The sequence below is a fragment of the Strix aluco genome, chromosome 1 (assembly GCF_031877795.1).
Source record: "Strix aluco isolate bStrAlu1 chromosome 1, bStrAlu1.hap1, whole genome shotgun sequence".
Classification (NCBI taxonomy): domain Eukaryota; kingdom Metazoa; phylum Chordata; class Aves; order Strigiformes; family Strigidae; genus Strix; species Strix aluco.
The window spans coordinates 67,772,865-67,795,775 of record NC_133931.1 but is presented as its reverse complement, the minus strand read 5'-3'; the positions used below and the strand labels follow the sequence as shown (position 1 = coordinate 67,795,775).

Below are 22,911 nucleotides of genomic sequence, written 5' to 3'. Positions count from 1 at the left end.
ACTTATCTCTTCATCGCTGTATTAAAAAATGACAACAATCTGACCACTGTGCCTACCCAGAGCTTACTGCTGGATTTATGGCCTTATTCTTGACTGCTCCAGCTAACAAACTACTTGAAGGGCTCCCTCACACAAGCTCTATACCTTACAGTGAGCCGGGGGCACGCAGCAGCAGAAGGACCAAGGAAACGGGCGGTTCTTGTTCCTGATAAACGGATGGTTTGTACAGTGGATTGAAAAATTTGAATGAGATGCAAGTGACAACTGAGGAAAAATTCTTGTTGAATGTAAAGCATTATCCTGTGTTTTCCCTACGTAAAAATGGTAACAGTGCTGCCAATTTGCACAAAGCTTTCGGCCGCAGAGCAACGCGCCGAGGGTCTGCACTCGAGATATGTGCCTGGCACCCCGCACCCGTGCAGTGCTGCTGACCCCCCGAAGCGTCTTCACGGAAAGGACTGGAAAAACCCGAGACAGTAAAAGCACTGTGTTACAAAAGTCGCTACCTTCACCGTAAACATATTTATTTATTTGGATGGGTACCAATGCTCCCGCCGTACGTGCTGGGCTTCTGTTCGGTTAAAATTAAACACAGCCCTTCCAATTAAACCAGTAGCAGGGACGGTCTCTTTGCTTTCTTCCCCATCCCCGCTCGCGCCGGCTTATTAGTGAATAATAAACCATCTCGTGGGACGGCAAACGCCGCGCCCGCGGCCCTCCTTCCTCCCGCCCCCCGGGACCCGTGCCGCTTCCATTCACCCGCCGTGTCACCCGCGCACGCCCACCGGCGGGACCCACCGCGGGACCCACCACCGGCCCGGCCCCACGCCGCGCCGCGCCGGGGTCCCCCCCGTCCCGCTCCCCGCGGGGGCGGCCCCGCCGTGCGGGTGGGCGCTGCTCGCCCTGCCCGCCGAGCGACGAGAAGCCCCTCACCTCCCCTCCGGTCCCGGGGGGAGGGGGCTGCCATCACGTGTGCTTCCTCCCCCCTCTCTCCCTCCTCCTCCTCCTCCTCCTCCTCCTCCCCCTCCGCGGCGGCGGCGGCGGCGGCAGCAGCAGCAGCAGCAGCAGCAGCCGCCTCGGCTCCGCGCCCTTTGTTGCAGGCGGAGCGGCGGCGCTGCCGGGCGCCGCGCACAAAGGAGCGCGGCCGGGGCTCGGCGGCCCCGCCGGCGGCCGGGCGCGGAGGCGGCCGCCGCACCGCCGGGCTGCTGGGTCCGCGCTGCACCGCCGGGGCCAGCCCTGCCCGCGGCCGGGCGGCGGCGGCGGCAGCGGCGGGTCCGTGCGGCCGCCGCGGCGGGGATGCTGAAGGTGCGCTCCGGCGCGGCGGAGAAAGGACGGTCCCGCCCGGGCGGCGCCGCGGGCTCCGGTTGATGCTGCGGGCCTGCCGCCGCCGCCATCCCGCTGCCGCCGCCGGCGCTGCTCCGCGGCCGCCCCTCGCCATGCTGGGAGAGAGCCCGGCCGCCGCCCGGCCGCTCCTGCGAGCGGGACCCCCGCTGGCGCTGTGCTACACCTCGGCCCTCCTGGTGCTCGCCCTCTCCGCGCTGCCCGCCGGCCGCGCCTCCCACCCCCTGCCCGGCTCCGAGTGCCAGGGCGGCGGCAAGGGGAAAGGCATCAACTGCTCAGGTAAAGCCCCGCCGGCTCCCCCGACCCACGCCCACCCGCGCCCACAGCCACGCGGGCACGTGGGGGGCTGAGCGCGGACCCCCCCGCTCCTCCCGCAGCGGCGCGGCGCGGCCGGCGGCAGAAAACAAAGGAGCGGCCCCGGCCCCGGCCCCGGCCCCGGCCCCGGCCCCGGCCCCGGTGCGGCGGGCCGGCGCCCCGGCCGGCGGGGCGATCCCCCTCCCCGGGGGCGGGGGGAGCCGCTCTCCAGCGGCTCCCCGCCGAGGGGAAGGAGTTTGCCGCCGTCGCTCGCCTTTTGTTGTTCCCCGCCGCCCTCCCGCCGCCGTGCCGGCAGGTGCGCGCCGACCACCCCGGGGGCTGCCCGCAGCCCCCCCGCCCCCGGCCCTGGCCTCGGCCCCGGCCCCAGCCCCGTCCTGCCGCGGCCCGGGGCGGGGGAAGAGCCGGGAGCGCGGCCCCCCAGCGCGCTCGCACGGGCTGTTTCTTCGGGCTCACTCCGTGCGTGGGGTCAAGCCTCCCCACCCACCCACCCGCCCGTCCGCCGGTCGCTCCGTAGATTCACTCGGGATGAGACGTAGGCAGCAAAATTCTCGGGGATGTGCGCAGAAGAAGCTTTTCAGGGATTTCTCCTGCTTTGGTTCCATGACAGGAGAGTGCTTTATTATGCCGGCCCATGCTGGGCATCAGGATATGCTGGTGTAGCCCAGTTTCAGCGTAGGCGAATTGGTTCGGCGTGACGGCAGCCTGCTTCTATCTGGAGGGATACCGTGTTTTTAAAGTGGGACAAAGTAAATACGCACAATATAAAGTTTGTGATTTGTCAGAAAGATTCGTTCTCCTTCTAAAACTAATATTTAGAAAAGGTAATTTCTTATTCCTCCGAAAAATTGCTGTGTATGCCTCCTACTGCTTCTTACAAGGAGAGGCTTGTTCCACTGCAAGGGTCGCCAGCGCCAGCCGCCCCAAGTGCCTTCTCCAAGGTGATGAACGCTTCTCGCCCTGTGCAGAGCCCCCCGCTCCCATTGTCTTCAGCGGGATGTGGAAGGCAGGTTCCACCTTGGATGGAGCTCTCGGTACCTTCCAGGATCGGGTCCCCAAACTGTATAGCAGCTTTCGAGAAATGATCTTCCTCCCAGTTACATTTTATAATACGGATAATGCTGCTAAAGCAGCCTATCAAATTCGCAGCCCTGCAAACTGTGGCAAAATGCTTTTGCAATATAATAAATCTAACCGCTCTTCACTCTTGATATGCTCATTTGTTCTTCATTCACTCAGTTTAGACATATACTGCGTTAGTTCATGTGATACCACAATGCTACTGTTTTACTGCTGCCTGACTTTTTCATTCTGTTTGTATGAATACCATGATCATTTTTAAAGAGAGGTTAATAGGTTAATGTGTCACTGGCGTTAGCGGCTTACCCATCAGAGACATGTGGGTCATTAGACCACAGCATGTGCATAAATCAGTGAGATTAAATATGGAAGGCTGATGAAATATATGAGGAAGTTTCTAAGATAATGTGGAACACACGGATACCATTATTTAGAAACCGTCACGGAAAGAGGGCTTTCCAACCTGGAATTAGAAAACCGTATGCTCTATCGAAGACGTTCAGATTGATTCGGTTCTACTAAAAATAGGCAGAAGCAAATATATGTGCTATATATGTATGTATGGCAGGCACTGTTTTTAGTGTAACTACAGAAATGGGGTAGGAAAATTTCATTTAAAGATGCAGTAGTCAGATTCTGCTGTGGGTTAACTGTTTCATGCAAAACTGCAGTGTTCCAGTTCTCAGCATTAATTTTGAAAGAACTAATATCAACACATAATATCTAGGACAGATTTTCCCCTTACTTACCTCTGCATAGCTTCATTAGCTTTTACTTGATAAGCTACTCCCTGCAAAAGATGAGTTTCCTATATTTACACGGGGGGCCAGACGTTGGCGTTAGCACCTTTCTCAGCGGACTGATACCATGTAGATTGCGATCTATACTGAAAGTTAAACTGAAGAACGCTGTTGCTACTTTTTCTTCAAACATTTGGACTATCTAAATTACTTTCCATACTCGGAGAAGCAAAATTCTTCCCCCCTCTGTTATTTTGTCATTTGAATATTTGCACCAGGTTGACCTGCTGTCCTGGAACAGTTTCTTACACTTTTGGGGATGGTTCCTGAGCTTGTAACCTTTTATTGTCGTTAGATTATGTAGCTACCTTTATTTTTTGTCAAATTTTTAGGAAACGCTGAACTCCTTTATTCCTCCAGAATACACTGCTTAAGAAAAAGTTTGCTGTAGCAAAAGAACATCGAAAGGTGGAGGACACAGACAGACAACATGAAAATTGAGATAGCTTTTTCAGCCTTGATTCTGCCCCTTTGGCACATGCATTGCAGTTCGGTCTTTTGTTAAATTATGATATAATTGCATTATCCCTGGCCAAGGGCAGAACACATAATCAAGTGATTAGAGCAGAAAACAGAGAATTAAGACATATCTGGAGTTAATCGACAATGTGGACTTGTATGTGTTTGTTCATCTGTCAATCCATGCTTTGCTAAGCTAAGAAGATGAAATAGCCCTATTTTACCCAGAATGGGGTAAAAAACAAGTTGGTGTTTCTTTCTGGAAGAGACTCTTAGGTTAATGTTTTAGAGGTGTTATATTATTCCTAGTGCTACCTGTAGTCATCTTCTGTAACATTTCTGATACTCACTGACTGCCCGTGAGTAGGGTGGCGTGATGCTTGCTTCTCTGCTCAGGCTATGATAGTCGTGTCCTTAATAAAGGCTGTGAAGTACAAGGGGTTATTAAGCATCCGGAGTGTAAAGGTAAGTACAGAATATAGTTAATGAACTCCTAATCCGCTGGTACTCTCCAGAGACACGCACTGCACGTGGGCATCTTCAGCTTCAGTTTCAGTCCGGTTGAATCTCTGGTGTGAGATACGCTCCGGTCACAGGTGTGGCAGTCACAGGGGTTGCAATTTGATCATGACTGACCAAACGCTGAGGATTTCAGTGAGAGGTACACAGACTTAACAAGAGAGAGCGCTCGGTTGGTTTGGATTTGTACTCTCGGGATTTTAATTAACGGGGATATGTTTCTGTTGGTAAGCCTTTCAGCTTGCTGTTCCTTCATGTGATAAAATATCCTTGTTTGGGACGATTCCACACACCTCTTATGAATCTCATAGGCCATATGCTGCCCCCAGTTTCTTAAATGCTCTTTGAGTGAAGTGAGTAAAGATAAAATTGTTTCAAGACAGCTTATTGAGGATTGAATGAGGTCAAGGAAAAATTAAGGACACCTTCTCTTTCACGGTATTCCTCTTCTGAAGGATAGCTTTTCTTTTGCACAGTTGTAACACATCTGAAATAGTTTGTAGATAAATGTAGATGGAAATTTCCAATTAGGGAGAGGGAAGCCGATAGAGGGACAAAGGAAAGTATCTATCATGTGACGGGGTGATGGCTGAGTCTATGATGGGCTGTTTATTGAGCATGGAAGTACAAGCTGTCAAAAAGCTTGAAAATTTTTAGAGAGAACAGCAGAGAAAGCTATAGTGGAGCCATCCTTCACCACATATACAATATCTTAACTTTCAATATGCTTTAGAGAAATGGTTTCTGCCCTGAAGTAACTCATGGAGTAAATTAGACAAACAGAGAATGTAGAAACAGTAGAAAAAAGAGAGAGGTGAAACAGAGAACATGGTAAGCCAACAGAAGTACAACAAGCACAAGCAAAATGCATGTGTTCTGATATTTTAAAATGTGTTAGGATGAGAAGGGAGGGGTAGACGTCATCACTAAGACAAAAGCGTCGAAAGGCTGGACAACAAGAGCGGGTCCTGAAGTGGGATGGGAGTGGAAGGTGTTGACTGGTACACGAGCAGAAGGGAGTAAGGAAGTAGTATGAGAAAAGATACACAGCTGAGAGGGGGAGCAACTCACAGAGAATGGATAAGGGTGACAAGAACTGGCCATGTTATACACTTTTGTTTTCAAAGCATGCCTTTTGCCCTTGTGTGAACAGAGTTTTAGAGGAAGAAGAGTTGGGAAGGGCACAGAATGTGAGCGAGACGAGCAAGAGGAGATCCAGTTTAAATGCAGATAAGGCAGAAATGTCCGGGAGCATGATCAGAAGTCTGCGTAGTATAACAAAAGAAGAGAAAAATTATATTAATTATTGATTAGTGCACACACCCAAAGAGGGAGCAGTGCATCTAAAGTACGGCTACTGTCACTGTTACTGGAGGGGCGTGTGCTACCACAGAAAAATAACGCCTCTTTTTGTGTCATCCTTGCTTCTGTCTACTTTCCACCATCAATGAATGTGGCCTCATTCAGAATTTGCAAGTCTTTTTCCTTGGCATCTTCTGCTGAGGTTGTTGCTCCCCCACATCCTTGATGTGCAATGGAGGCTGTTTGGTTAGGGACTCTTTGTTTCCATTACTTTGTTGGATGCCTCTGAGTCTGTCCTCCAGATCATTTAGCAGGGATCCCCCAAGCTTACTATCGCTGGATACCAGTGCTAGCAGAGGAGACATAGCACGCATATTTCAGGAAAAAGATTATCTGCTCCAGTCTTGTCTTGCAGCACTTTGATGTGGTGCATGCAACATACTCTTACCTGCTGTAAGCAAGGACTAGAAATTAAGAACATATCTTCTGCATTTTGTGTGCTGGACACCAGTGGTGCGCTCTTGTTCAGTTCTTGGCAGCTTGTGGGCATGGTGGGAAATGGCAAAATCTGAGGTCACAGATACTTGGAATACTTTTCCTCAGCAGGACACCATCTCCGCTTGAATATTGCCCTTGCCTTTGCTAACTCAGTTTCCTTCCAAAAGGGTTTCATAGTTGAGATAGAATGAGACATCGAGAATTTTGAAAGTGCTAAAAACCTAAATGAACAAGACTATGGTAGGGTTAGAAACACAACATCTGAGGCACAAGCTCCCAGTGCCTCAGGAAACAGTTTCCTAGGGAGACAATTACTCAGTCACCTTTGCAAAGGTTTCTTTTTCAGAAGCATCTAAGATAACGTCAGCACTGAGGAGAAGATGCACTTTCAAAAATGCTGTCTGTATTTGTTAGCAAATTACAGCTTTAGGATTTAAACCAGGGTTAACTGTCACTACTTTAAGGCATGTTGCCTATTATGTATGAGCCGTTATAGCTGAAAGCTCTACCTCTTTTCCTTATAGGAAAAGGTTCCCCTTTTGCCTTTCCCGGAAGGGGTCTAAAGCTACTCACACCTGGTACATCTACACTTGAGGCGAAGACTTGAGTTTATGAGTGAGTTGGCCAAAGTGAGTTTTATATACCCTTTCGCACTCTAGGCTTGTGTATTGTCTGAAGCTTGGATCCAGACTGTCCCTGCTGTGACGGGGAAGAGCCGAACACAAGCATGTAGCTCCCTTGGCCTTGCCTGTGCCCAATAAACGTGGCAGACGTGAACACGGATTTGGGAGGATATAAGCCTCAGGCACTGCCGGTCTCTGGAGCTCAGCCTTGGTTTCTGCCTGTGCTCGGTGGGTTCTCCCTGAACCAGAATGAGATGTGGCCTCAAGACCGGCTTTGATCTGTGCTTATCAGCTGGAACAGACATACCCTTTGTGGTTTTTGTGAAGATGGAGTGGGTGAGGGATTTCTTTTTTTTCTTTTGGTATATCATTCTAAGTTACACAAGGCCAAAACAATTTGTGCTAAAGATATGAAACCATGTTGGTGAGAACGTAAAAGCAGGGGCTGGAAGAGAGGTACAGGTTCAGGAAATTAGACTAACTATTTTAAGAAATACACATCTTTTTATGTTTGCATAGATAAGCTTGATCTGAAATGGTAGACAGGACTAAAATAATTGGTTATTTTATCTAAGATACTGTGACTTACATTCCCATAAATGAATTATAACAGTCAAGCCAAATAAACTGTGATATGTGTTTGTGCCAATCGAACTTCTGAAGTAAATGATCTAAACTCAGTCAGGTTACATATCACTTTGAGAAACTATTGTAAGACATAACTATAAATCAACTATAAGTAAAAAGTAAAAACAAAGATTAAAAAGATAAATTAAAACTCAGACAGTAACATGCACATATTTGTTTCCCTTTAGTGTAATTACCTAGACATGAAATGTCCTTGCAATACAGATTCTTATGCTGATTAAAGAGTCGAAAGATAATTAAAGTAGAATTGAAAGTGTCAGAATAGCAGAAAATCATCTTGTAACAGGTGTCACTCCATCATTGTCACTAGTGGGAACTGGTAGTGTGATGGAGCAGTCGAGGCTTGACTGAAGGGACTGGACTGAATCCAATTTCTTTATCATTTTTTGAAAAGGGGAAAAGAAGATCTATGTTTGTTGTGGAAAATACTGCCAAGGAAATATTCTTTCTGTACCAAGACCTCTCTGATAATTCCTGTTAAAGGGAAAACAAGAAGTCTGGCCCTTTTCTTGCTATTGATGGAAGGATAAGTATTTTGTACTTACAGCCTGCTGGTTTTCTTCTAGAGTTGACAGTAGACTAGATAAAGGGGAGAGTTAATATTTACTTGGGCTTGAAAAAGAAGAAGCTGTGGTCAAGGTCTTTGAGTAGAGAAGTACAAAGGCAGAGAATCCCACAGATATCGACAGGAGGCTCAATTTACCCTTTTCCTATAAAGAGATTATCACGTTCCACCATTGATCCGTCAGCTGAAAGTGCTTGTGACTTTTCCAGCCTGTGGTCAGACTTTGGCAAGTGTCCACAAAATGGGTAGTGGCAGTAGTTTCCAGAATAACAGTAGCTGTAACAGAATAAAAAATGCTGAGCACCGGGGATGTTGAAAAGGGATCCATTCTTCTGACTCTAGACTACTGCTTATCCTCCTTGATAAGTCCCTACAGATGCTGTGGAACAAAAGTGGATGTAGAGGACTTGTTGGTATTTTTGAGGTGAAAGCCTGTCTTTTTCTAAGCAGTCTGTAATATTCAATAAAGCTGAAGACCAAGGAAGTTCTTTATAAATTATTCTTTAAAAAATCGTTCTATCCCAAGAATAGCTTTAGATGATAAGAAAATTATAATTACGTGCTGTAAACTAAATAGTTCTCAGTAATTGCTGTAGTTTATTCTTAGATCATCTTGAAATTCTAACAATTTAGAAATACCGAGAAATACAGGAAGAAAAAGAGTGTGAGAAAGTCGAGTTGTATTTTGTGGAGCTCCTAAGTTTGCAGAGAAGGACTTGTTTGACTAAATCAATCCACAGTAAATTTTATTTTATGAAACCATTTCTTGGCAAAATGTTGTCTTCTTTGTGTGATATTTTCTTCCAGAAAACATAAGAAGATACAGACAAAATCTGGTTAGGAGTAAGTTCAGCAATCAAAATTGTGATCTGATGAAATTAAAGTTTCCTGGAGAACCTTAAATCTCTCCCTTTGTCTTGATGAACAGCTACAATGTCTCTTTAGTTCTAATTTAGTTCACAGGTGGCTTCAAGGGGATCTGCGAGCAGAATTATTTAATCTAGTATTATTAGGTAGATGTCTAATGGTGCCATTAGTTGTTTAAATATTTGGGATTTATGGGTCATCTGTTCTTTCTTTCTTTGTTTGTTTATTTTTAAAAAGAAAAAATATCAGGTCATTTTTTTCTCTTAAAGATTCGTACCAGGAAACTTTTTTCTTCTTTGGAGTGGGGAGCAAGTTGCCCGTGAAGGTCTTTGCTGGAAGAGTGTCTAGAAGACTGCTGTTCTTGCTGACCAGGTTAATCCCCAGGCCCAGCTGGATGGGAGCTGGGAGACAGACCAGGCTCTGCATGCATTTGCATATCTATTGCCAATGTGAATTTCTCTGTTTAAGAGAGCAACTTAATGTTACACTGATATCAATGTTCAATTTTTTTAAGTTGCTCTAAAACTGCCTCATTGGTCATAGTGCAGTTTGTGTGGAGGCGGTGTTTGATGAGCAAATCGGGATTTATTTTAGGATAATTTAAATTCTCATTATAGTAGACAATTTCTAAGGACTGAAAAGACAGGACTTTTCTGATAATAGATTATGTGTTACAGCAACAGTGTTTAAAGGATCTGGTTCAAAATAATATTAAATCCTTGTAATACCTCTCTTTTGACTTAGTATTATAAAAATAAATTTAGTTGCAATTACAGTCTTGAAACATCCATGTTATATAACCGTGTTCAAGCTGGCAGGATCCTCATCCACACTTCAAAAATAGTGTTAATTAAGACCAGCAGGAAAACATGGAAAATGAAAGAGAAGAAAATCAGGAACAAGACAGAACTGTCAGTAGTTTTTCTGAAGGGACCTGGCCTCTCTCGGTAGCTGCCAGCTTCTCCCCTAGCGCATTTCTACCAGGCTGAGACCTTGCTATTCTCCTGTATATTTTAAATAGGTGCAAAACTCTCTGTGCTTTTGTAAGACACATAGAGCATCCCATGGGGCGCAGCTGAAGAATAGAACAGGTATGATGTACAAATAGACAAAAGGGTGTTCAGGAAATGAAATGGTTCTTCTCATGTCTGGTCTGGAGGCCAAAACCTCCTGAAATCTGGCTCTGCCTGGCCGCAAAGCCTCCGTAGGCAGCCTCTTTCCAGCTGCCTGGCTTGCTGGTAGGTGACAGCCGGGTTCCTCAAGGAGAAGCCCTGGGGCATCTCCTCTGCCTCACACCAATCTCACGGGATCAGTGTGGAAGCAGATGGGGTGAATGGGGGCAGCTGGGCAAGCCAGAGAGCCGGATCTGTGCAAACTCCGGTTAATCTGCCATTGATCACCATGATCGAGATGAACACAGAATGCTCAACTTTAGGAGCTCCAATTGCTTCACCCCAGATCCAGCCCTGATTATTTCCCAGACTGGCATGTTTCCAGACAGCTTCAGGAGTTTGACACATTTCAGTGTTCACCTACTGCTGACCAAAAAATCCTGCTTTAAGAAGTGCTTAACTGGTCTCAGTTACTAACTCATGTGAGCACTGCATATGATGATGGAAGAAGAAACACACAGCCTCCGATGAAATCATGCTGTCATGTCTACTTGCTTATGACTATAGAAAACCTTCTATAAACACATATTTCAGCAGTGGGTGAGGAAGTGCTCCGTTGCTTAAACCTGAAGCATACAGAGGAGTTTGTTGTACCTTACAAGACTTTTACTTGCTGTCCTATTCAGAGACTGTTTCACATGCAGTTTCACATAAGAGTACAAAGAATGAGTGATTTGATAAGCATCATTTGCAGAAGATGCTTAATTTCCTCTAAAATTTTATACCAAACAAGAATCTTAACAAAAGCAGCATAAAAGCTTGAGGTGTGGGTTAGGTAAAGTTGTCAGTGCATATGCAGAAGATGCCTAAAATAGTCTAGGCATTCAAAATGAGTGCTTTTGAAAATGTAAGTTTTAATCTGTAAGGGTGTCCATAAAACACAAGACCAAGATATAAAGTCCTTAGCCGGTTGATGGAGACAGCTCAGTGTTTTCAACAGGTATTTCCATAGATAACATGGAACATAAGATTTTGATAAAAAATTGTGGCTGTCTACCAGTTTGTTGCTCTAAAACTCAGGGAAGCATCGATCTAATGAAATGTTTACATTTTGCTAATTAGTATTGAGTCTGATTGTGTGCTGCCTTTATCTGATCCCTCTGGGAGAGGCAGAGGTCAGTGTGTTGTGCCGAATGGGTTCTCAGGGGCGGAGGAGAGCAGCAGAAAATCCTTAGAAAGGCTAAAGAAAGGGACCCCCTACCCAGAGTGATACTGCCATGTGCAGTGGTGGGCAGAGGAACTGTTACTTTCCTAAAGCACCATGTCCCTCCAGCAGCTTTTCCTTCATCCTCCAGCTCTCACAGAAGTTTATCTAGACAATTCTGTGAGGCAGAGTTCCTTTTTCCTGTCTTGATTGGAAGTATAATTTTATGGAAGTATCATTTCAAGGTTGTAAAAGTGAAAATAAAATAGACAGGCTCCTGTTGAGGTATAAAACATGGGTTGGGAAGGCAATTAATTTAATTGTATTTCTTCTCTGTTTAACTGCAAAGCATGTCCTTTTCTTTGTTGTGCGGATGTTTACACCTACAAAATATGTCTTTTTGAAAATAGTTATATGTGTTTCAAATGTGCAAAATTGGCTCTGAGCTGTAAGAAATACTCTTTTTCACATCAGAAACTAGCAGCTATGGTAGGGATGAAAACAAATTTTGGCTAGAAAACACAAAGAACAGCTGCCTATTTTTTTTTTTTTTAAAGTGAGAAAGAGGTTTATCATTATCTCAATGCTCTTTGTTAAAAGCTCTGTCTGTAATTTAGAAGAGTTATCCAGGTGAGAGAACACAACCTCCACATTTGCAAGTGATATTCGTGCTGCTGGCTGAGCAAACAAAGAGGATCACTGGAACCAGGCTCCGAATTTGAGTGTTTTGGGTGATTTATCTACCAGATGGTAAATGCAGTCCAATGTAAAAAATTAGTCTGGGAGCAGGGAATCAATCATCCAGCACACTGATCAGCAAAGGGATTTGGGTGTTATAGCAGAAAAATTAATGAGCTGGCAATCCACTGCACAGCAGCATTAAAACAAAAAGATACTACACTGTAATAAAAGAGTCCTCACTCAACAGACAAAAGAGATGAACATACTGCTTTATTAGACACTTGATAAAACCTAATCTAAAGCAGTGTATTAGATACCAAAACCCTAATATTATTGAAACATAATGATTCAAAAGTTCAGTATCAAAATCTGGAAATCAGAGTTAATTTAAGGAAGTGAAGTTTTTCACTGCTTTCACATTTGTTTCCCAAATACATAGGCTCTTCTGTCATAGGAATTACTTATTAGTATTATATATTATAATAATAGATATTTCTATGCTATTTAAAGTCACAGTACAGCGCATTCAGAATAACCTAATGAAAGATTATAAGATACCAATACTATCTTTATGCCATAATTATATCTTTCTACAAAAACCTTGAAAATGTGTCCCTAGTTTCCGTTACTCAGGCTACAAGGGACCGAAACAGCTTCACCACCAAAGGCTCTTCATGACTTTTCTCTGTTTTTTCATGGGAAGCCACTGAGTGTCCATCTAGAAAAGACTAAGAAAAGGTGGCTCCTGTGCTCAATTTCAAATTTTTGTTTTTTTTTTATTCTATGGATTAGGTGCAGGTTAGGCTCTTTGGGAAATGACACTATGTAGAGGCTGCTTCTGCAGGGAGGAAGGGCAGCAGCAGGGTCTGGCCATGCTGGTGTGGGGCAACTTGACACAGGTGGAAATTCTAGCTGTGGGTCCCCTCTCAAGCCTAGGTGTCAAAGTTATTTCTGTGACTGCAGGTAGCTGAAAGAATTAGGTTGGAAACTGTCTCTTTTCTACTGTGGAAAGCTACCTGAAACTGCTCTTGTGTGTCCTCTGTGAGTAACCGCTTTTATTTCTGAAAACAGCCAAGGAGATGGGAAACCTTAATGCCATACTGTCCTCCGATTTTGGCCTTTTCCTGTTTGGTTTGTTTTTTTCTTGGGGGTGGGTATTGGTAGGTTGGTGAACAGCTAGCGAAGCACACTACAAAAATCTCCAGTGTCCCATACATCATACAAATGAAATCCCCAAATTGTCTTTCATTTACTTAGTATTTCCTGCTTGGGTTTTTAGGTTTTTTTGTTTGGTTTTGGTTTGGGTTTTTTTGTTTTAAATGATTCCTGGAGAAAGATTTCTACAAACACAGGGGAAAGGAGCTGATGGCTTGACTACCTAACAATAGAGCGAAGCTCACTACCTAAGGAGCTTTTCCAGAAGTGCTAACCACTGCTTAAAATCAACAAGAGCTCCTAGATCACGGTCCCTGTGAAAAACAGATTTCTCTATGTACAGAGTTAGCAGAAAAAACCTGCAAATATTGGTCTCATACAGCTCTACAGATTAGGGGTGTAGAAACAATGATTTTTCCATAGACTTGCAGCAGCTGCAGCCAAGCCTGTACTAAAGGGATGAACTCAATTACCTACATTTCTCCGAGCCACAAAGACACGTTTGCCTTAAAATTATGCAGACCATGTAAAAGTAGTTTCTGATGCTGTGCTGGATTATACTTACACAGCTCCAGTGCTAATCAAGTTCAGCCTGGGTGTAAATAGGAACTGTACCTCAGTCAGTGTTTGTGTATCTCAGGGCTGAAACTGGCCTTTTATTTCCTTTCAGTTGTCTGGGTGTGAGACAGAGGGCAGAATTTAGTCATGTGCATTTTACATGTGGGGTTTTTTTTTTTCTGCTGCTATATTTATATGAAGATTTTTGCCAGCTGTATTTTTTCTGCCATTTTGGATGTGCAGAACACTGTTAAAGATGGCTGACCAAGGCTGTGGCCTGAGGGTGCCTGTGGCCCCGCATTCAAACAGAAAATGCGGATTAAATTCAGATTGGCAGCAATGCAAGGTCTATCAGTGTCACAGCAGCAAGATGATTCAGAGCAGGGGTGATAACGCATCTGTGATCCTGGTCTTGTGTCCCTCCTCACCCTGGCCTGACTGGCTGTACCTGGGGGAGGAAGGGGCTCTGCTCCTTGCTCACTTGGCCAGCTGTCAGAGGATGCCTGGCAAAGTCAAGATGTCCTTTGCAGTGTCTAGGCGAGGGCAAAATGAGAGCCAGCAAGTCAAAGTTCCTTGATTCTGTGCTGTACACCAGGTAATAGCAGCTAATTTATGGCAATTAGGAAGTCTCCCTCAAGAGCTGTAAGCTGACACCAGGCGTATTTTGGCAGAGTGTCCGCTAGCTGTGCTCCTCGGCCCCGGGAACCACAGGGAAGACAACTCATGAGCTGGCTAATCCGCCGTTACATTTGCCGAGGGAATCCCCAGCAGGGAACCGTGAATAATTTCCACCTGCTTCGTACTGCATGAGTGGCACAACGAGAACAGGGGGAGATGGATGAATATATTGAAGGAGAGGTGGCCTCCTGTCCGTCCTTTAAAAAAGGCTGGTTTCTTAGTCTGAAATGCCAGGTGTCACAGGTCTAGTGGCTCTGTCTGGCTTGCTGGTGTGGTGGGCTGCAGAGAAGCCGTCAGCTCCGAGCGAGCTGGAGTTCCTCAGTTCTCTGCAAACCTGGCAGCTCTACCAGCCCTGTGACAGCCATTGCTGTAAGAGACGATGAGGTAGGAAAGCATGCCTTGCTGTATGGATGCCACGCTGTAGCCCACCTATAGACTCCTGGCCCCTGAAAATTCTCTCAAGGCTGGCAAAGGGGGATAGCAGGAGCTTTGGGAATTGGATTTCTCCCTGTGTTTCAGTAAGGATAAATGAGCAGGCAGAGAGGAATTACTAGCTATAGATTTAGCTGACAACAATGCGTACAGGAGAAAAACGTATTTCAGTAGGCTGAGCAACTCCTTGGCAGTGATTTGTTTTTTAGAAGCATAATATAGTTGTTAAAGTTTGAAAGAAGTGGAGCTGATGGCTCAGGTTCTTCCTGCTTTCTGTAACTTACTGGAATTACCAGAATTCATTAAGAAACCTGAATGGTCAACCAGGGGCTTGTTTGTTTGTTTTCTCCCCATGACTTTTATGTGGCTGGTTATTTTGTTACTTTTCCAGGGTTTTCTGGCTGTTTAATTACAGTTTTCAAAACTAGCCCTAAATAGCATAGTGTATGGATGCTTGGAGGAGAGAGTTTATGCAAACCTAATTATGCTCCAGCACCATTCATACAGCTTATGTTTCAGGGATATTACCCAAGAGTTAATTTATTTCCTTTCTCTGTATACAAAATAGGAATCTAATACTATTTTTTACAAAGGTATGTGTATCATAAGAATGCACTGCAGTGATTTTTTAATTCATAGATCTGTTAAAGTGTTTTATTGAGACTGAACTACAAGAGGAAACTGATTTTTTTGTATTCATTTGGAAATTACCAGATACAACTGTTACATTTTAATCTCTTACATGGAAGATACTCTCTTGTTGGAATTAGTTTCTATATAATATTCTGAAAATAAGAAGGTACTTCATCTTTCATTTGAAATCAGTAGCTACTTAAGATATTTTTATAAATTCTTGATTCTGATGTAGACTGGCTGGGTCTGTGGGGACCCAGAGGTATGATTCCCTCTAATTAAGTTTTGAAGTGTATCCCTGTTGTTTCCTTCTTGAAAAGTTCCATAGCTTTAGAACATTCAGTGCTGGCACTACAATCTTTCAGACCACAAATACTACAACAGCGTTTAAATTTTTTTTGTTGGGTAACTCATCTTTTTATGTAAGTCAATGTTTCATTTCCTATATCTAGTTAAGTTCTGTAACTTACTTAGAAATAGATACTTCTTTCTGTTCTTTTAAATAGAAAGGTAATATTTCCACAAAAGAGCTTGTCATACATGCTGACTGTCATGCTGACAAGTCTGTCATCCACATGGATGGAAGAGCATCGAGCATCCTTGGTCACTATTTCTGCACTCCAGCCTACTCCTCAGAATCACCCATTTCTTTCTGAGTGACCCCACTATATACTATTTGCTTAATCGTGTCTTACCAATGGAATTTAAAACTTTGTTTAAAAAGCTTAATATGCAGCTTATATTTAAAAAATTAAAGAGAATAGACATTAGGGACATTATTGTAAATATTCTTACAATAATTTTGCTCTTGTAACTTCTGTGTGCAGAAATTCCCCACCTCAGGAGGATAACCAGTAACTTTTTTGGATGTGTTTTCAAAGATCTCTAAAACTTACACATGGACCATACTAGTTTGAAAACTGCTTTACACTTTTTTGTGTTAATTAGACTTTAAGTTCAGGTGAAAACTTGGATGTTAGGAAAATAGTGGATTAGGGTACTTAGATTTTTTGAATAGAACTTGATATATTCAATGAACAGCTTCCACTGCTGTGAATTATTGCATCCTGCTTGAATTGCTTTGAGAAGAAAAGCATCCAGAAAATGACAAATGCCCAATTAGTGAATATGTCTGGAAAATCTGATTTGAGCAACTTGTCTAGCATTGCACAAGGACATAAAAATTACTTTTGGTCAAATAACATTAATTCAGGAATCCTCTTGTTTCTGACTACTTGATTTGCTCTTTTATTATGGCTTTGCTTAACGTAAGTTCCTTTGGGGAAAAAAAAAAAAAAAAAAAGAACAACCCTCCCCACTAACAGCTAGGGAAAATACAGATATTTCATAGGATGGACTGATTTTTAAGTGGCTGTGAGGAAGGTTAAAACCGCTGTATCCTGGCAGAGACCTCTCACTTGAATTAATGGCATAATGGGTACCACTGAAAGTAGTTCTCTGTCAACCAGCCACCTGATAAACAGACACAGAATTTTTCTATATGCTTACTGGAAAGCAAAGACCTAGCAACCCTGGGATCTCTTGGTCCATGCCTGGGATCCCAAGTTTTCCAGTGGTTGTTTTTTCACCATCCTGGCCTCTTCCACTCTGTGGTCCCTCTCCTCTGGCTTTCCTCGTGCTCTTCTTTCCATCTCTTGTATACCTACCAGCTCTCTTTCCTTCATAGTCAGTTCTCAGCTTTCTACCCGGACCATTTTCTGCTCTCAGGGAAAGAGACCACTGAGACCACACAAATATGACAAGTATGACATATTTGTCATATTTGTCATGACAAGTTTGCCGGTGCTGATTTTTGATGCTGAAGCCACAGCTCACCTGGGACACCATGAAGAAGAAACGCATGGAAGGGGGACCCTGTGACCAATTTTGCTGGTGGCATGTAACAGATAAACCTCTTCTAGCAGCTTAAAATTTCATGTGGATTGTATGTATTTTCACACAGCGGAATACAATGCTCTGAGCCTTGGAAATCGTATGTCCTACTTCACTGAATGTTCTATCTCAGCTCCTGCGTGCCAACCTGGAAAAGCTCAAACACCTCATTGATACAAGTTGCAATTTTGTTACTTAAAAAAAAAAAAAAAAGACAAACGTATGTGTCCCAACATCATTCTTAAAAACTACACAGCTCTAAATTTTCTATGAAAACAATGAGCCTCCATGCTGTAAACAACTTAAAACATGATCTTATAATGGAAAATGTTACATGTTAACTAAAAATACAGTTTCCAGCTCTGTGTATTATTGCAAATTTGGAGTTAGCGAGTTGCATTAAAATCAAAGAACTCCGCATTTGCTCAAGAAGCTGTTCAGAAGTTAGGAAATGACAAGGTTTTGGACTATCAGACTCACTTTCTCAAGTAAGTTTAAGATCCTCATTTTCATGGGGATGTTTCTGAGTTTCCATCACAACTTAGCCTGCAGAAACTGTGTACAGCTTTTTCTTCTAGACTCAGTAAGCCTGTCTGTTTCTTGTTATGGAGAGGAAAATGATACAAATGTAACAAGTGTTTATGCTATTTATCTCATAGAAAAATCAGCTGAATAATATCATCAGATAACACTGGAAAACACTTTTGCAGAGCAAGGAGGGAAAGTTATAGGGTTTGGTTTTGGGAAGGGGGCTGGTTTTGGTTTTGTTTTTTAAATGTGACAGAAATCCCCATTTAAAGTATGGTTTTATGAGCCAAGGTATTGAGAATTGACCTTGTCCGTGGTATCACCCTCCTGCTCCTGGCCATGTATCCCACCACAGACCTTGTCCTACCTCAGCCTTCAGTGCACCCCACTCTCAACGGGGTCACTTCACTAAAAAGTGGCAGAACACTAATGCAGCAAAAAGTGGATATTTTCTTTTCTTAGTGTTATTACTGGCTTACTGGCTGTTGTGACAAATACGAGACGTGGCAGGACCACGAGGCGGAGAGCAGGGAGAGATAATGAGATGGGAAGCCTCATCCTCATCAGTGCCAGTGTGATGCCTGCAAAATCATAGCACTGCTTGGATGGCAGAGCAGCATAATCTTCGGAGTTTAACCAAATAGGAAGAATCTTTAGGGAAAAGTTTGTACATCTTTGCTTGGCTATATATGTATTTTACATACAGAATGACTTTTGAGTGAGTTCTTGGTATTTCTCCATGAACATGCGTCACATATTCAGACTTGCATGTCTCCCTGGCTTGGACAGACTCGCTACAGCCATAAATACATCTTATGCCATAGATTTTCATCACAACACTGAAATCTATGAATTTAAGTATTTTACTTTCTGCATAATGTGCAGAAATCTTGTGGAGTAAAGATCTGATCTTTCTGAAAATGGGGTGTAGTGTGTGTGTGTGTGTGTACAGTCAGATTGCCAGGGAAATTTCCTGCTGATTTCCAGTGTAACTGAAGTCTGTCAGACAGAAAAGGGTTGTTCCCTTTTTCAGTCTTAGATAGTCAGTATAGAAGCACTGCATATGATTCATTTTCTTGTTTAATTTGCCTTGTTCTTCATGTTACACTTCACTAAATATTTTTACTTTTATTTCTGCCATTTCACGTGATGGAATTTATCTGCAAGAAAGGAATTTTAACTGCAAGAAAGGTTTTATAGAGTGAAGCGGCAAAACATGAAGCAGGAATCTAATGCAAGATGTTAAGCACCGTCTTTCCCAAAATTGAGGAGCAATTAAACTTCTTAGTCCACTAAAGAACTTGAAATCCATAAAGTAATGTAGTAGCATAATGGGACGCAGCTCCTGATGAGCTTATGCAGTTATTGCACGTTAAAAGCAGTTGCATTTTTGGCTAACAAAATACTGGGAATACATTACCATTAAATATTGGTGATAATGCAGTCACAACAATAGCAATATACATAAGCCTCACAAAGCTATTAAATTTTCTGTATCTGCTATGAGGAGCAAAAACAAGCAAACAAGACATAGCTGTAGGGAGAAAAACCCCACAGGATTACACCAAGAAAGCATGGTACCTAACAAAAAAAGAGCAATCAAGTTCACCTTGAATGGCAAAGCCAAAACAACCCCAAACAAAAGAAAACATAAACCTTCTATCTCAGAGGAATCCTCTTTTTCAGAGTTAGTGTCTCTGGAAAGATGCTTGGTGGGAGCTTTTAATCACCTAATCAAACAAGTAATAGAAACATTAATGATTTCTAACCTGCTGAAACTCGATGTCTCTCGGGGTTTGCTTCATCACCTGAACTTACAAGATCTGCATCTCCCAGCTGGGCTGATGAGCACAAAACCCACGGAAAAACAGGCTATTTCTGAGAGAGCTGTGTGAACCCTCTCCACTTTAGCAAGACAGTTGATTTGAAACACTGCATAAAACAGGTTTTTTTTTTTTCCTTTGTGTTTATGGAAAGAACCTTCCCAGGCACTGGACAGCAGGGAAGCTGAGGACATGGTGGCTGTACCATCCTTCTACTCCTGCCCCTCCTTGCAACCTGGTGTCACCTGCGTGTTTGCCCATGGTGTCTTCTATCTCATCACAGGCCATGGATGAAGATATTCAAGGGTATGTGTCCTGGCTATACCTGGCTTGTTACTGGCTACCGATGGTATGTCAAGCCATTGAACACTACCTTTGAGCCTGGCAGTCTGGACCATTTGCAGCTGATGTTTGTCCCACCTGTATTTCCTTAGCTTAAAAAGGACACTGCTGTGGGATATAGTGTCAGAAGTCTAAATATATTCTAGCTCTACCACTTTCCCTTCAGATTCTTCCTTCCTGGAAGAGAGTGAGCAGAGTCAAGTATGATTTGCCCTTGAAAAATCTGTACTGGCTGCACCTGCTAGTCTTCTTCTGTCCGTCTTTGGAGATGGATTACAAGAGGACGTTCTCCAGGGACTTTCAAGGAGCTGAGGTGAGGCTGACCCACTGATTATTCCCTGGGTACCTTCCTTGCTTGTCCTTCCATAAAGATGGGAATAATGTCAACCTTTTCCTTGTCATCAGGGACCTTCCCCTATGACCTTGATTTTTCACAGTTGATTGACAACAGCTTCACAATCACATCAGTCAGCTCTGTCAGATCCTTGGATGAAATGTGGCCTGATGGATCTGAATATATCTGGTTTCTCTAAGTAGTCTTTAACCTATTGCTGCGTTGCCATTGGCTGGCCCTCTCTTTTCTGAAGGGGGTTGATACTTGCTGGGACTTGAGAGCAGGCTTTATCTACAAAGACTTGTAAGAAGGGACACCGAGCACTTCAGCCTCTTCTTTGATGCCTGTTGCTTGTCTCTTCCCCATCCATCAACAGACTCACATTTTTCCTGACCTTCCTCTTGCAAATAGCATTCTGGTACAATTGTTTCTTTTTAACCTCAGTGTCCCTTGCTAGCTCCAGCTGGGCTTTTGCCTTCCTGTTTTTGTGCCAGAGTGCCCAGGCAATGCTTTTGTTCTCCTCCTGCCTTGCCTGTCTTTATTTACACTTGTGTGTTCCCTTTTTGTATTTTCAGTTCATTAAGACTCCTTTCAGCCAAGCAGGCATTCTGCCAGAAAGGTGAAGTCAAGACAGGGAATAGTCAGAGCCATATAAAGGTGTACTTGTGAAAAATACAGTGGGTGAATGACTTTTCTAAAGGAGATAGATTTTGGCCGATAAGGGCAAGTACTTTAAAATAAGATGTAGTGGTGTCCTTGTTTGTTCAGGAAGAGGAATGTTGACTGTAAGGAGATCAGGGTGGGTGAAATGCCAGACTGTTCATCCTGCTTTTGGGTAAATTTTTCATTTCATGCTAAACTTCATATTACTGCAGCCGCATTGCTACCAAGACAGTTGTAGGCAATTCACTGTGTGGAGTCAAAAGTGGACAGGGCAGCAGGAAAGTAATAAAAGGAGAGATCTTTCTGAGGAAATGGAAAAGTTGTGTCTCTATGTAGGAAGAGTCCGCTGAAGATTAGTGTATAAGGGGAGTCAGAGAGGGTAATTGGCTGGGTGTCAGAAAAGGTGTGGCAGGATGGCAGGTGAGCAAAGTTATTCCTCAGAGAAGAGGAATTTGAAGACTAAAAGATCAGAAGGAAGAGTTCATTATTAAGACTGGATCAAGTGGCTGAGACAGGCTAGAACAAGCAAGAAGGGAAAGGTCTTCAGTCAGAGTGAATGAAGATTAAAATTGCTTGAGTTCAAGGTAAAAGTTAAAGAAACAAGGAAGAGGAAGAGATAAATATAAGAACAGAATGAATAGTAAAAAGGGGATTTGGAGGCATCAGCTTGGAAAGAAAGAGTAGAAATCTGTCTGGTCTCAAAAAAGGAGAAAGCACGGGATGAGAGCAGGAACCCTCCCTCCCTAGCCATTGGGGATCAAAACTGGGTTGTCATGAGAGAAGAAGCGTGGGGTGGCTATGAGGCAGGATGCAGCGAGGGGGTCACAGCGGTGAGGGCATAGCAGGAGAAGTCATGGGCAGCAACCAGGGTGTTGGAAAAGCAACTGGAGAAGGGGTGTTAAAAGAGGGAGAAGACAGTAAGGGGTGGTGTTGCATCTAGCTGAGGAACTGGCTAAGTGAGAGAAAAAGTAAATTAATGGGAAAGAGAAACATGTTGAAGATTCCTGAAAAAATACTCCTACATCAGGAAGCAGGAGAGGGGAAATCAGTTCACCACAAATCTAATTTCTTTCTTCTTTTTTCCCTCTTTCTTAAAAGAAAAACCCAGAAAAACAAACCTTCTCCCTGCTAAGGTATCTTTATCTAAATCCTTTTATCAGTTATTGTGGTTTCCAGTTATAAATATATATATATTCTCTGTTTAACAGACCATGAGGAAAAATGACAGATTAAACCCCTAATCCTGAAAATATGCACGTGCTTAATTCTGCAGCCATATACTTATGTTCTTAACTGTTTTGTTAGATCAGAGCTGGAGTGCAACTTCTTTAAATATTGAAAATGAAGATGCTTTCAAAAGGATTTAATACCATTTCAGACTTAACAGATTTAGATATTAGATCAAGAATAGTTTAAAAAAAAGCCAGTCTGAAAGTCATATATAATTTTTAATTTGCTATGATACCTTTATACAACAACAAATTCCATATTTTTATCATTCATGAGATTTTCAAAGCTGAAGTTACTTACTTAATGTTTATTGGTACTTTTGAAAATCTTCTAATTAATTTCACAAAAATGAATTGTTCAAATCCAAAATTAAATTAAGACACATATTTTGCTGACCTAATCTGCAGTGAGTGGATCAAGTCTCCATATTAAAACTGACTAGGTGTTTTTTTGGTTTGGTATCAGAAATATGGAACAATATGCACAAGCTGTTTTTCATCTTTATCATTCATGCCTAATTCATTCAAAACTCTTGATTAATAATTTTTAATAAAGATTTTTCACTGGAACATTTAGTTGTGCTGTCTAGTTAAAAAGACTTAAAATATATTGTCAGGGTTTTCTGAGCATA

General features: G+C 43.2%; 1 protein-coding gene across 1 annotated transcript in view; it reads left to right on the top strand.

The window, feature by feature from the left end:
• Positions 1-1,284: 1,284 nt before the first annotated feature.
• The window catches only part of TMEFF1 (transmembrane protein with EGF like and two follistatin like domains 1), a 125,814-nt gene continuing 104,187 nt past the window's right edge, over positions 1,285-22,911 (top strand). The window contains exon 1 of the mRNA XM_074823946.1: positions 1,285-1,620. Coding sequence (XP_074680047.1) covers positions 1,368-1,620 — 253 coding nt within the window. The 5' untranslated portion in view covers positions 1,285-1,367. The remainder of the gene's footprint in view (positions 1,621-22,911) is intronic.